Source organism: Cryptomeria japonica, chromosome 9 (assembly GCF_030272615.1).
Source record: "Cryptomeria japonica chromosome 9, Sugi_1.0, whole genome shotgun sequence".
NCBI classification, from domain to species: Eukaryota; Viridiplantae; Streptophyta; class Pinopsida; order Cupressales; family Cupressaceae; genus Cryptomeria; species Cryptomeria japonica.
The window spans coordinates 126,976,619-126,990,326 of NC_081413.1; the positions used below are offsets into that span (position 1 = coordinate 126,976,619).

Consider the following 13,708-nt stretch of genomic DNA (forward strand, 5'->3'; position numbering starts at 1 on the left):
CAAAGATATAGTTTTCTTAATGCCCTATGGAAAACCCTAGTTTTATCGCAAACCTGCTCTCACCCAAAATGCCATAACTTAATGAAATTGGATTTGATAAAAAGTAAATGAAACTAGAATCACTTCTCCACCTTTTCCCATTGGTTTCACACTATTATTGTATCTTACCAATCCATACCATATGTTTCTTTTAGACTGTTACAAAAAAATCAGTCATTCAGGACAACCTGCACCAAAAAAGGCCTATCTTACACAAAACTCAATCAAATTTAATGATACAAAAAGATTTGGAAACTAGGAAAAAATATAATTCCATCCATATATTACAGTCCTCAATATGAGGCCATCAAAAGGTCATACAATGACATGTTTCAGACTGCAAATTCTGAAAACTTCATAAAACAATGTAAGGATGCTACAAAAATAAGTTGCTTCTTTATTCCATCCTTCTCCAACCCTCTCCAACCTCCTAATTCAAGTTTGTTACCAAAATTTATAAAATTTTCATCATATTCAACTACCCAAATAACCTACAACTACCTATAAACAACTTATAATAAACTTTTAAAAAGTTGTCATCAAGTTGCAAAAGTTGTCATGACAATTTTGACAACTTTGGAGCAACATTTACAATTTTTATCCAAATGACTCAAAACTTGACATAATGATCCAAAATGATTATGAATGGTCACAAATGACCTTAAAAACATTAAACAACACAAAACAAAGCAAAAATGTAAACTATTCCTCTTGTAGGCATATTAGGTCTTGAGGGTGCTCCTGCACCATACTCCCCAGGGAAATGAAACTCAAGTCCCTCGAGTGAGGACCTGCAACAAAACTATGATTTATCTCCTTCTTATTTGATTTTAGAATACTACTCTCATTTAGTATGCCTTTCCAATGCACTAGGTACTAGAAACATGCATCGTCTCTTGAACTTGCACAATCACTATGCTTCGTTTTCACCCTTAGCCTTCCTATCCTTCTGCTTGGGTACTTGGACATGTCAAAGAGAATGCGTTGCCCCTTCCAATCTGATTTGCTTGATTCGTTTCCTAGAATAAATATAATAAAAATTTCTTTGACAAAACAAAACTGATTAGTATCTAAAGAAGTTGAGAAATACAACTTTAGAGATCCCAAGAACACCTGCAAGCAAAATACCTATCACAAGAGAAGAATGGAGGCAAAAAAACAATAATGGCTCTGAAGAAAAATATTATCATTTAGAGAGGGAATCAGTAATAAAAAAGTACAATACAATCCTTATAAAAGGAGAATATGCAACCCTAAAGATGTGCAACCCTAAAGAAACCCTAAAGGGATAAAGTGTATTTAATAACTAGAATAACTATTAAATACCTACCATATTATCAAATGCCTAAGTTTAGCTTAAGCGTAGTATAGTAGACTAATAATTAAATAAATAATTATTAGCTAATACAAGATAACTCTAATAGTATCAATATTGTTCATCAAATCTTGGTCTTGTCTCTCAAATTGCCTTGGAGACTCTTTCCACTCCTTTACAACAACACCTTGATTCTCAACCTCATCATCTAGTTCAACACTATCATTCCCCTCTACTTGTTCATCATCAATATCAACCTTATCAGAATTATTAACATCCTTATCATCAACCTCAATAGTAGTATACCCTTCAAGTTTTTCAATTTAATTATTAGACTTGAACAACTGAAAATGACATGGGGATTCATCCACATCTACATCTATATTTTCCTTTTGAACTTCTTCAATACTTGTTGATATCAAAACAATCATAGGTGTGCTTACCTCCTCTTTTTTTACCTCTTTTATTATTGTTGTCCTTGTTTTCCTTTTCCTCTTTTGAATGATCCTTTTGATGGGCCATGTGATCTTCTTCATAAGTGCCAGGTGCCAAATTTGTTGTATTCTTGCCTCTAATTCTTCCATCTCTTTCCTCATCTATTCCAATTCTTGTCTCAACTCTCTACTCTCTTTTTCCCTTGTCTCTTTTTCTTTCCTCTTTCTCTCTTCCTCTTCTTTTTTCTTCTTCCATGAACCCTCACCTTGCAAATAATCCCTCAATGTATTCACCAACTCTCTATCTTCTTGCTTAATCTTGTCTCACCTAAGTCTCTCATCTTTTCCTCTACCTAGTCTTTTGGCAACCAATCATTAGGTTATCCTCTTCATCCTGAACCAACACACACACACAAGCACCAAAAATTTTTGCCCAAACCTTCTAATCTATGATACCAATTTGATGCAGAGGTGGGGGTAACATCAATCAACATACAAGTTATACTTAAATGAATTAAAGGTGCATTCTAATTACACCACTTGGATACATTGCTTCTTTGGTCTATTCAACACATGGCATATAAATTTCAGCAAGGAAATATAATGTTGGCCTAATCATGGCCTCTCATTATGGATTTTGATGGAACACAAGTAGTCATTACATCAAACAACTCAACAACGTATTATTTCATTAAACCCTCGTGACAACATTTACTACGAAAAGTCACACAAAAACATCCATATCTTTCCCAAATGATCAAATAACCCAAATTACTACATAGGAGACTTGTGAAAAAATATAAATAAGTCTCTCACCAAGTTTTAACCCTTTGGGATGATGCAATATAAATATATAGTTTTCTTAATACTTGTTGGAAACCCTAGTTTATTACAGACCTGCTCTCACAAAAAATGTCATAACTTATTCAACACTTAATGAAATTGGATTAGATAAAAAAGAAATGAAACTATACTCATTTATCCACATTTTTCCATTGGTTTCACACTATTATTATATCTTACCTATCCATACCATACGGTTCTTTCAGACTGTTACAGAAAAATCAGTCATTCAGGACAGCTTGCACAAAAAATGGTCTATCTTACACAAAACTCAATCAAATTTAATGAGAAAAAAAGATTTGGAAACTAGGAACAAATATATTTTCATCCATGTATTACAGTGCTCAAGATGAGGCCATTAAAAGGCCGTACAATGGCATGTTTCAAATTACAAATTCTAAAAACTTCAGAAAACAATGTAAGGATGCTACAAAAAATAGTTCCTTCTTTATTCCATCCTTCTCAAACCTCCTAATTTGAGTTTTTTAACAAATTTTTTACAAATTTCATCATATTCAACTATCCAAATAACCTACAACTACCCATAAACAACTTATAACAAACTTTTAAAAAGTTGTCATGATAATTTTGACAACTTTGGAGCAACTTTTACAATTTTTATCCAAATAACTCAAAACTTGACATAATGATCCAAAATGATTATGAATGATCACAAATGACCTTACAACCATTAAACAACACAAAACAAAGCAAAAATATAAACTTTTCCTCTTGTAGGCATATTAGGTCCCGAGGGTACTCCTACACCAGAGGCATTTCTACTATTGCTTTGGATTTATTAGGATCAATTTCTATACCATGCCTGAAAACTACAAAGCCTAGGAGTTTACTCGATGTCACTACAAACACACTTTTTGGGATTGAGGCATAACTTGTACTTAGCCAAACATTCAAAGATCTGTTCAAGGATATTTGGATGTTCTGCTTTAGTTTTGGACTTTTCTAGTATGTCATCTACATAATCCTCTAGTATCTTATGCATGTGATCATGGAATATTACGTTCATGGACCGCTAATATGTGGTACCTCCATTTTTTAGACCAAAGGGCGTGACCTGATAACAAAAAATGCCCCAAAGAGTGGTGAACGTTTTTTTATGCTAATCATCCTCTGTATTTTTTATCTAATTATACCCTAAAAATCATCCATAAGGGAAATCATTTCATGTCCCATTGTCAAATCAACAAGAATATTAATGTTGGGAAGTGGAAAATCATCTTTGGGACAAGATTTGTTCAGATCTCTAAAATTTGTATAGACTCAGATGATCCCATTAGGTTTGGAAATAGGTACAATGTTGGAGATCCAATTTGAGTAATCAATTAGTAGGATGAACTTGACTTCTAACAATTTGTCCAACTCTCCTTTGACCAATAATGCAATTTGAGGATGCATCTTTCTGAGCTTTCATTTAACAAGTTTGACATTTGGACCAATGGCCAAGTGATGTACTACGAGCTCAAGATTGAGCCCATGCATGTCTGCATATGACCATGTGAGGTTGATGGGCCACTTATGGAGGATTGGGAAGAAAACTTGGAACTCTTTGTCAGATTGGGAGGCTACCACATAAGTCATTCGGGGATTTTTTTACGATACCCAATTTGACTTCTCTTGTCTCATAAATGAGAATTGGAGATTTATTAGGAACATATATGTTAATGAGAGGAAGAGGGGAGTCCTCATCTTCTAGCACCTCATAGAGGTTTTCACCAGAAGATACAATTTTATTTTTTATTTTTTTAGGATCTATAGATGCCTCAGAAAGACTTTCACTAGTAGACATTTGATCTTTTGTTTCTTTTTCACCTTTGTGGTTAAGGATCCCCTCTTCCCCAAAGTAGCCTTGAGGGTCCAACTCGTATACTATGTTATGAGTTGGATGATAATATGATGCACATTCAGTTGCCCCCAAGAAATGTAGGAGCATTACATCATTATGCAATGTATCAAGGTGTGCAATAGTTTGACCCCAATAAATGAGTTCGAGATGGTGAAGTGGAAGGTCAATTAAGAGAATATATTTGTTAAAAAGGGTGGATGTGCCAAAGGTCAAGGAGCTATCCATATCATTATATTCTTGTTTGAGAACTTCCTCACGTATGTCTTCGATATCAACCAAAACGTTTTCATTGTTTACAAAAGTGCATGTCGAAGTTGAGGCTTCATGAGAAGAATGTCCAAAACCAAGCCCTTGATGGCGAACATTAGGAACTGGGTCAACATGTCTTCTGATTCCATGTTATTCTTATTTTAATCCTCTACCTTGGTAATCCCATTTCTTGGTAGCTAATTTATGAGCTACTAGGTATTTCTCTGTGAAGCTATTAAGGTGGGTATCATTTTCCACAACAACATCTCTTAAAATCCTTTGGTTGATATCTCCTTCTATAACTTCACGATTGAGTTCGACGTGAGATTGGAATGTAGTTGTACTACACATCCTAACCATGAGTTCTTTCTTCTTTTTCTCTTTGGTAAGTTTCCCATGAGTATGAAGATCTAGGGGTAGTGCACCCACTAAAAGGGTTCCTTGTAAAGCATATTCGCCACAGCCAACATTGTTGATCTTGAGCTAGGAAAAGGTGGATCGGATAAGTTTTTTCTTTGGTGGCACTAAGTATGGAAGCAAGGTCAATATATGAGGATGATGGAGTAGCTTGAGTGATGTCGATGTTGATGCTTGGACAATGATGTAAATATGGTGAAGATGCTTAGAGCACAAAAATAGTCAAATGGTTGAATGTTGCCACAAATAGTGATTTCACAACCTTGGTATGGAAATTTAAGGCATTGATGGTAAGTTGATGACACGACCTGCATGACATGAATCCATAGGCGACCAAGGAGGATGTTAAATGGAAGATCGAGATCAATGACATGGCAAAGTGTGTCCTGTGTTACTGAGCCCACCTGAATTGGAACATTGATCATCCCCACTAAGTTTCTCTCTGCATTATCATATGCCTTGATAGTGATGCATTGGTTATGCAAATATGTGACAGTGCACCCCACTTGTATAACAAATTTCAATGTACAAATATTTAGGGTAGAACCATTATCGATCAGAACTCTCTTTACTTTGTAGCAATATTTATAATGGCCTCAATATTAAGTAGGTGAATGTGATTAAGATCGAGAACCATAACATCATATTGGATAAATTTGAGATGGTATGTGGCAAATAAATATGCTACCAAAGCCTATAATTGCATAGGGTCTCTATTACTTGGTGCAGGAGCACCTAGGACTTAGGCTTATAGTCTTTTCATAATTTTGTCTTGTACTAACCATAGCCAAGTTAGGTTCCCAATAAGGACTCTAGGAGGGTCCAAAGTGTGAGTGTGATGTTTGTTTTGAGTCAAGTGTAGGCCTAGTTGAGTTAGTTTTCTTCCTAGGTTTGCATTTTGTGCATAGGTAGTAGTTTGAGTAGGAAATTGACCTTCTTGATGGTCAAAAGTGGTAAAAATTGGTGTGAGAATTAGAGAGGTTTATTATGGTCTTAGGAATGCTTAAAAATTCATGAGTAATGACTTAAAATAGGTTTTATAGGTTGGCAAAACAAAAAGCAAAAAGTTGTAAAAGTTGTCATGACAACTTTTGTCCTAAAATGCTTAGCGATGGAGTTAGGGATAGCACTGTATATGGTGAAAATGGATAACAATAAACAACAATATTGAAAGACTAAATGGATTCAACCACCAAACCCTAGCCTAACAATGAACAAGGATCCACCATAACATATGAAGATAACCTAAGACAATGCAAAATAACTCAAAATCACAAAGATTATACCATCACATGTCCAATAGGGTTTTGATCTCCATTCTTCCTATCTCCATTGATCTTGCTTGATATATTTGCCCTCATATTTTTATATGCACAAGAGCTCAACAAAGAACGGAATGTGGTTGCAAGTAGGATCGTAGTGTAGCCAAGTACTCCAAAATCAGTCATTAGTCATTAGGGTTGCTTCATTAGGCATTGACAATGAAGAAAGCATCTTCTTAAATAGAAGACACAATATGAAATGGAGGGATAAGATTGAGAGGTGTAAAAAGAGAGGCCGGCTAGGATTAGAGGGTAGTTATAAGAAATACCAAAATAATGAAAGAGGTAGGTAGTGTAGGAATTAAGAGATGAATGACATGTGTCATGTGTAGAAAAAGATAATGAATTAATTAAATAAATAAAGATTTATTTAATTAATAGAAGAAGTAGAACAATTAAATAAATAAAATATTTATTTAATTTAGGAAAGGGATAATTTAAATAAATAAATGTATTTATTTAAATGAGAAATAAGGCTAGAAGAGGATAAATGAATGAATTAAATAAATAAAGATTTATTTAATTAATAGAAGAATTAGGCTTAGATAATTAAATAAATAAAATATTTATTTAATTAGACATGACAATTTTGGGTGTCTACAAGCACAATACCCTAGAATGCATCCATACACGGGGAAAGCTATAATAACCTCCTCTTGCACAGTTACCAAGGTTGGAAGTTTGTTTTTGTATGATCAACAATCTGAAACTACTCATTTTCGGACTGTTATCACTGTTTTTGGCTCATTTTGTTTACAATGTGAATACAAATGGATTGAATCCATTGATCCAGTTATGGATTGAGTTTCTTTGGTGTGTTTCAAAGTCATTTGTTTCATTTTAAGCTTTGTAGTTAGTGTGTGTTGGTGTTTTCATAGTTTTGTTTTCAATCAGCTAGTTTTGGCTTGTATATAGCAATTACTTGTAAAATAGTTGCCCCATAAAATCCCTCTTTGCTAACATCACGGCCTATTGGGAAATGGAAGGAAACCACTTTTAAATTGTACATATAAAGGGATAAGTTCTGGAAGTGGTGCTGGATATGGCTACCACCTTGTTCTAGGCAAGTCCAAGAGCAACCCGGCTAGAGAAGACAGGGCGAAATTTGAGTGCATAGTGCAGAGGTGAACACAAAAACACAACCAAATAATTTGGAGAGGTACATGAATTCATACAGAGTTTCCATATCAATAATAAGCCTTGACAAGACCTTTTGATGCTCATTTCACAAACTTGACCAGTCACTGTCGGTTAAGAGGCCTAGAAACCCTTCAAAACCCTCATTTTTGGGTTAGGGCATTGTACGATGAGTTGGGAAACCAAAACCACCAAAATCACTTGGGGATAGGTGAGTGTTTGAAGAAAAACCAACCTTTTTGTAGGGTCATTTGGACCATTTTCTTCTAAACCCTTGAAAACCGGATTTTGGAGGCCTAATAGGGGCTCATTCCTTGTAGCCCTTTTTCTAGGCAAAATGGTGAAATCGGTAGGAAGAATAATGGATGCAAACAAAAAATGGACCCAAATGAAATTAATTTCATATTAAAAGCCACCTCCACACCTCTGGAATGACTCACAATAGTATGGGGGTGAATTGACAAGTTGAAGTCAAGACAACAAGAATGAGTATATGGGAAACACTTTGAATTGGTAGGGTTCCTAGTTAAACACTTGTTGCAAACACCTTGATATTGGAAAGAAGCAAGCCCTATAAGAGATTGAGAAGGACTTGGAGGTATTGGAGCATAGCTAGACCTAGAGAGGTTGGTGGAATTGAGTAACACCAACTACGTGAAGTGTGAGCAAGCTAGGTGAACCCCATCATTTTTGGACACATGAGTCTCTTGTAGTGCACAGGTGAGAATCTCCTAATGATTAGATGAAGCTTTTAGAACGTATAAAATGGATATCTATGTAGGGGTCTTTTCCAAGTGCTCAAAAATGTTATATTGCATAGACACAAGAACTTTAGGTGTGGTAGGAACTGGAGCTCCAAGGATCGTCATGCGAGCTCTTCTAGTGGTTGTAGCTATCAAATCCTCTGACACGAATCATGTTGATATGATCTTCTATTTGGGTAATGCAACACATTGTACTACCATAGTCAAATGAGACATTGTTATAGCTGATGTTATTGGTTGTATGAGATTGACTCGCATTGGACGTACTAGCCTCTCCTTGATATTTGGGAAGAGCATTTATATACATACATAGGTTTGCATTGGGTGAATTTCTTGTAGTAGGGTCAACATCAATTTCCCTTGATCAATAAGACCTTGGACTAGATGCTTAAGCTTCATACAACTTTTCATCGCATGAACCTTGACATGATGATAAGCACAATACTCATTTTTATTATACTAATCAAGCTTGGGTTTGGACTCAGAAAAGGGCATCGTTTGCGGATATACAACCATATTATGTTGCTCTATGTGTTTGAAGATCACCTCGAAGGGTTTCCCCATGGGTGTAAACTGACATCTTGGGTTATTATAATTTGTTTGTTGAGGAGGAGCTTGAGAAACGGTGATGGTATTTGTATGACTGGTTTACATATTTGATGTCAGTGCTTGAGGATTATGATAAGCCCGAGATGGTGGATTGACATGTATCATTGGCGATGGACTGGTATATGATTGTTGATTAGAATATGTTTGTGCGGGTGGTGGTTTTGCAACCACCACCATTTGAACTGTCTTAGAATTAGTGACCCCATCTCCCACAACATTCTTGTTTTTGTTCCAATACCTTTATTGTCACCACTTGGTTTGTCAGAAGACTCTTTATAGAGTTTGATGATTCCTTTGTCAATCAATTCCTTTTCTACTGATGGTCTTTTAGATATGACATCCTTTAATGTGGTTGCCCTTGCGAATTAACAATCACAGGTGTATCAGGCAACATAATGGTCATACCTTGGGCAGACATATTAGCCAAGATTAAATTTTTGTGACTTTCAATGATTTCAACCACCATTTGAGCATTATCTAGATTCAAGAGGAATTGATCAATAGAATTAACTAGGAAATCAATCTTGTTTAGTTGATTAACCATAGTCTCTTCGAGGACAATTGGATTAAGTGGATCAATACTAACGGACACTTTCTGACACAATAGCATTAACACCCAAATCAAGATACAGTTGTGGGTCAGACGTCCCTACTCTTGACTGAGAAGGTTGGTGTGTCATCGCTTGTCTAGATCGGGATCGAGTGGTGACGAGCATGAACTAAGCTGAAGTCAAGGATTTGGATTAACTAGTTGATTCAATCAAACTGACAAGATGATAAATGAGATGATTGATTAGGATGATTTGATATTCAAATTGAAAATGGATAAGCACAATTGAACAACGCGACTTCAAAGCTACTCAAGAGGATACCCTCAATTAACAAGATGAATCAACGTGGATGAAACCTCTAGATTGAGGTGACAAGACCACAATAATGTACAACTAATCTCTAGACATGATATAGCCCAAGAGCTAGTGATAATAGTCAATAGAAAAGGGATGTAAATTTTGTAATTTGGGATGTGAGGCCAAAGATGACAAAAGGATTGACTTTTGATTTGATTTGATAAACAAGATGAATTGATTGGTTGGATTAAAAGATTTGATTCAACCAAAAGATTAATCCTTAACTTAAGAAAAGGTGTGATGAAGATGAGTTAATGATAGCACAAGATGACAAAAGGATGAAAATTGACGATAATAACGACACAAGATTGAATTGATGACCCAAATAATGACTCAAAAAGTGGGATGTTCAAGATGATGAGATATATCAAGACTTTGGTAAGTGATAATAACAATGCAAATAGATATAAACCTAGTTTATATGACTAACAAACTCACATAAACAAACTAACAGACACGATGCTGGAAAAAAAAATGGATAGAGTAACTAGACAAATGACAATCTCGCCACTTCTAGGTGCAAAACCGTTGTTTCTACAAGCAATCCTGCGTTTTCAACAAGTGAACCTATGGTTTCTAAAAGGCTAGTAAATTGAAAACAGACAGAGAATTCCCATCGTTTATGGACACAATCCTGTAATTTGTAAATTGGATAGATAGATTGTGGGAAACTATTGTGTTCCTACCATTACAAACCTTGGTGAACTGACTGGGACATTTGGCATTCTCATCGTTTCTAAGTGCAAACTCGTTGTTTAATGATTGGATAATGGACTATGAAGGGGCAAAGTGTTCCTGCCACTTTTGGGTGCAAACCCGCTATTTCTAGTAACAAAACCGTTGTTTTTGACTAGGTAGAGTAATGAAAACTGAAGATTTCATAGTGCAAACTCACTGTTTTTGGGTGATTTTTAACTTGATTTTTTGACAAAAGTTTTGAGTAGCATAAAAGCACATAAAGCATAAACACAATTTTTTTGACTCAACTGAGATAATGAGGGCTTAAATCAGCCCAAGTGTTTACAATTTCTAGTTAAAACATGAAGACAAATCAAATAAAACATCTTAGGCTTGGAATACATATATTACTTGTTGAATCCCCTCTTGGATTTCTCCATATATTGAAACAAAGTGGACATAAAGATATTTTGGAGGCAATGGATCCCCCTTGCTCAACACACAAGGAGGGATAGTTTGAACAAAAGGAGATGATGTAGTATGAACAACATAAACAACAAGTAAACTCTGAGTACTAGGAGCTGTATGTGGTGAAAAGTGATGATGATAAACTATTGTAAAACCATAAAGATCCAACCACAAACAATCTAGGTCCTACAATGAAACATTCACCAATACCAATAGAGATACCTAAGACCATGCAAATAAACAAAATAAACCAAATATACCATTCACGTGTCTAGTAGGGTTTCAATCTCCATTTCTTCCTATCTCCATTGATCTTGTTTGATATATTTGCTCTCAGACTTTATGTGTGCACAAGAGCTCAACAAAGAATGAAAATGTGGTTGATAGCTGAGTTGCAAGAAGGCTTGATTGCATAAGATCGATTAGACCATTGGATGATTAGGGTTGATAACGAAGAGGACATCCTCTTATATAGAAGACACTTTAGGAAATAGAGGGATATGATTAAGAGGTATAAATATAAATGGTCAGCTAGGATTAAAGGGTAGGTAGAAGAAATAATTAAATGATAAAGGGGGTAGGTAAGAGAAGATTTAAGAGATGAATGACATGTGTCATGGGTAGAAAAGGCTAATGAATTAATTAAATAAATAAAGATTTATTTAATTAATAGAGGAAGTGGGATCAATTAAATAAATAAAATATTTATTTAATTTAGGAAAAGAACAATTTAAATAAATAAAAGTATTTATTTAAATGAGGAAAGGCTTAGAAGAGGATTAATGAATTGATTAAATAAATAAGAATTTATTTAATTAACAGAACACTTAGGATAAAATAATTAAATAAATAAAAATTGCCCCTCTTTGAGACAATGAAGCTTGTTGTGTTGGCTCAAAGAAGAAAAAATGATACAAAGTTGCCCCACGACGAGAATGATATGCCCCCTCGAGAGATTGGATGAAAAGACTGAAAGGGTTACATAGAATCTCTCGATAAGAAAGAAAGACTAGAAAGGACTGACAAGATAGGGTGATAAGGTCACGCGGGAAGAAGATGCTAACACTGAGAAAAAAAAAATGACATGGGAGATTAAGGTTAAGTAACCTATAAGATAAGGCCACAAGGAAAACATCCCCATTTTCATCCATACACCTAAGAGATCAGAGTGGAGAGAGAGAGCTTAGAGCAGTCAAAGCAGTCAACGATGATGGATAGAGTTCACAGGTTCGATCAAGTCCGGCGATATCAGAGACCAGATGAAATGGGTGAGTCAGTAAGTACCTCAAAGCCTCTTTGTACATTTTTGCATTTATTGTTGTCATTAATGCATTTTAGGGTAGATTTAAAAAAATGCAAAATCGATGTTTTGTACTAGAAACACGTCTAGGTCAGTGTTACACACATCTAGGATGGATAGTTGTGTTTAGGTCAAGTATGGTCACGTTTATGAATGTAATCACGTCTATGTTCATTAAGGTCGTGTCTATGTGTAGAAAACACATTTGTGGCACAAAGATGTGTTTGCGTAGGAGAGTGGCGCGTTTGTGATGTTTAGGCACATCTAGGGTAGAAAAACATGTTTAGGTTGATAAAAACCACTTCTGTTTTATAAAAAAATTGTTTGTGTCTAAGTGGGCATAAATTGGCAGTTCTGTGATGAATATACGTTGTCGATTGGATAAGATGCTGAGAGGATTCACTCAAGCTGGTGCCCTAGGAAGACAAAGTGAAAGATATGCTAGAATTGACAATTATGTGATAAACATATGTTGTCAATTGGACAAACTGCTGAGAGAATTCACTCAAGAAGGGCCTTTGAATAGGATCAAGTGCAATGCGATGAACATACACACTAGGATGTAGTGCCATGTGATAGACATGAGCACTAGGATAGGAGTAGCACTATGTGATAGACATGAGTACCACTAGGATTTGTTATGGGACTTTATTCTCATTAAAAAAAATGTAGAGAAAGAAGTAAATATTCATGTAATAAAGAGAATTTTATATTGCAAAGTTGAAATAAATAGAAAAGAACATAATAACTTGTTAAGTTTTATCGAGTGAATTAATGTGATAATTATGAAAAAGGAGTGTGATGGTTGGAGCCACCCTTTTATTATTGTATAAATCTTGTGAAAAATATTATGGAAGGATATAGGAGAAAAAAAAAGAATTTTTGGGAGAAAGATTGAACGAACAAGATCACCAAGTAGCAGGTTGTGAGCATCAGAGAGGGGGCACACACAGTGTGTCCAACCCAGGGTACGGTGTGCACCCGGGAACATCCTGGCCAGGGCTTGGGTAGTGGCACTTGTGTAGAGCATCCTATCGGAACCAACACTTGTGTAGAGCAACATAGTACGCTTATTCCTCCTTGATTGCTCACAGACTGAAGATGCTAAATTAGGGATCTGTTCCAAGCAATCTATCGGTCTTCTTGTATATCAAAGAAAGATAAGTATATTTGATTATAATGGCAATCATCATTGAGTAATAAACTATGATGTGATACTTATTATTTGCTTCTTAAAATTAAATGAATAAAATCAATGATGAAATATATTTTATTATGCATTGAAATCTGGAAAAACACATTTGGTTGCTACATTAAAACTTTGGGAAATAGTTCCATTACAATTTGGTATCAGAGCCTAT

General features: G+C 35.2%; 1 protein-coding gene across 1 annotated transcript in view; it reads right to left on the minus strand.

The window, feature by feature from the left end:
* Window positions 1-1,440: 1,440 nt before the first annotated feature.
* LOC131858308 (uncharacterized) overlaps window positions 1,441-13,708 on the minus strand; it is a 51,080-nt gene continuing 38,812 nt past the window's right edge. The window contains exon 2 of the mRNA XM_059211508.1: window positions 1,441-1,661. Within this exon, the coding sequence (XP_059067491.1) occupies window positions 1,441-1,661 (221 nt within the window). The remainder of the gene's footprint in view (window positions 1,662-13,708) is intronic.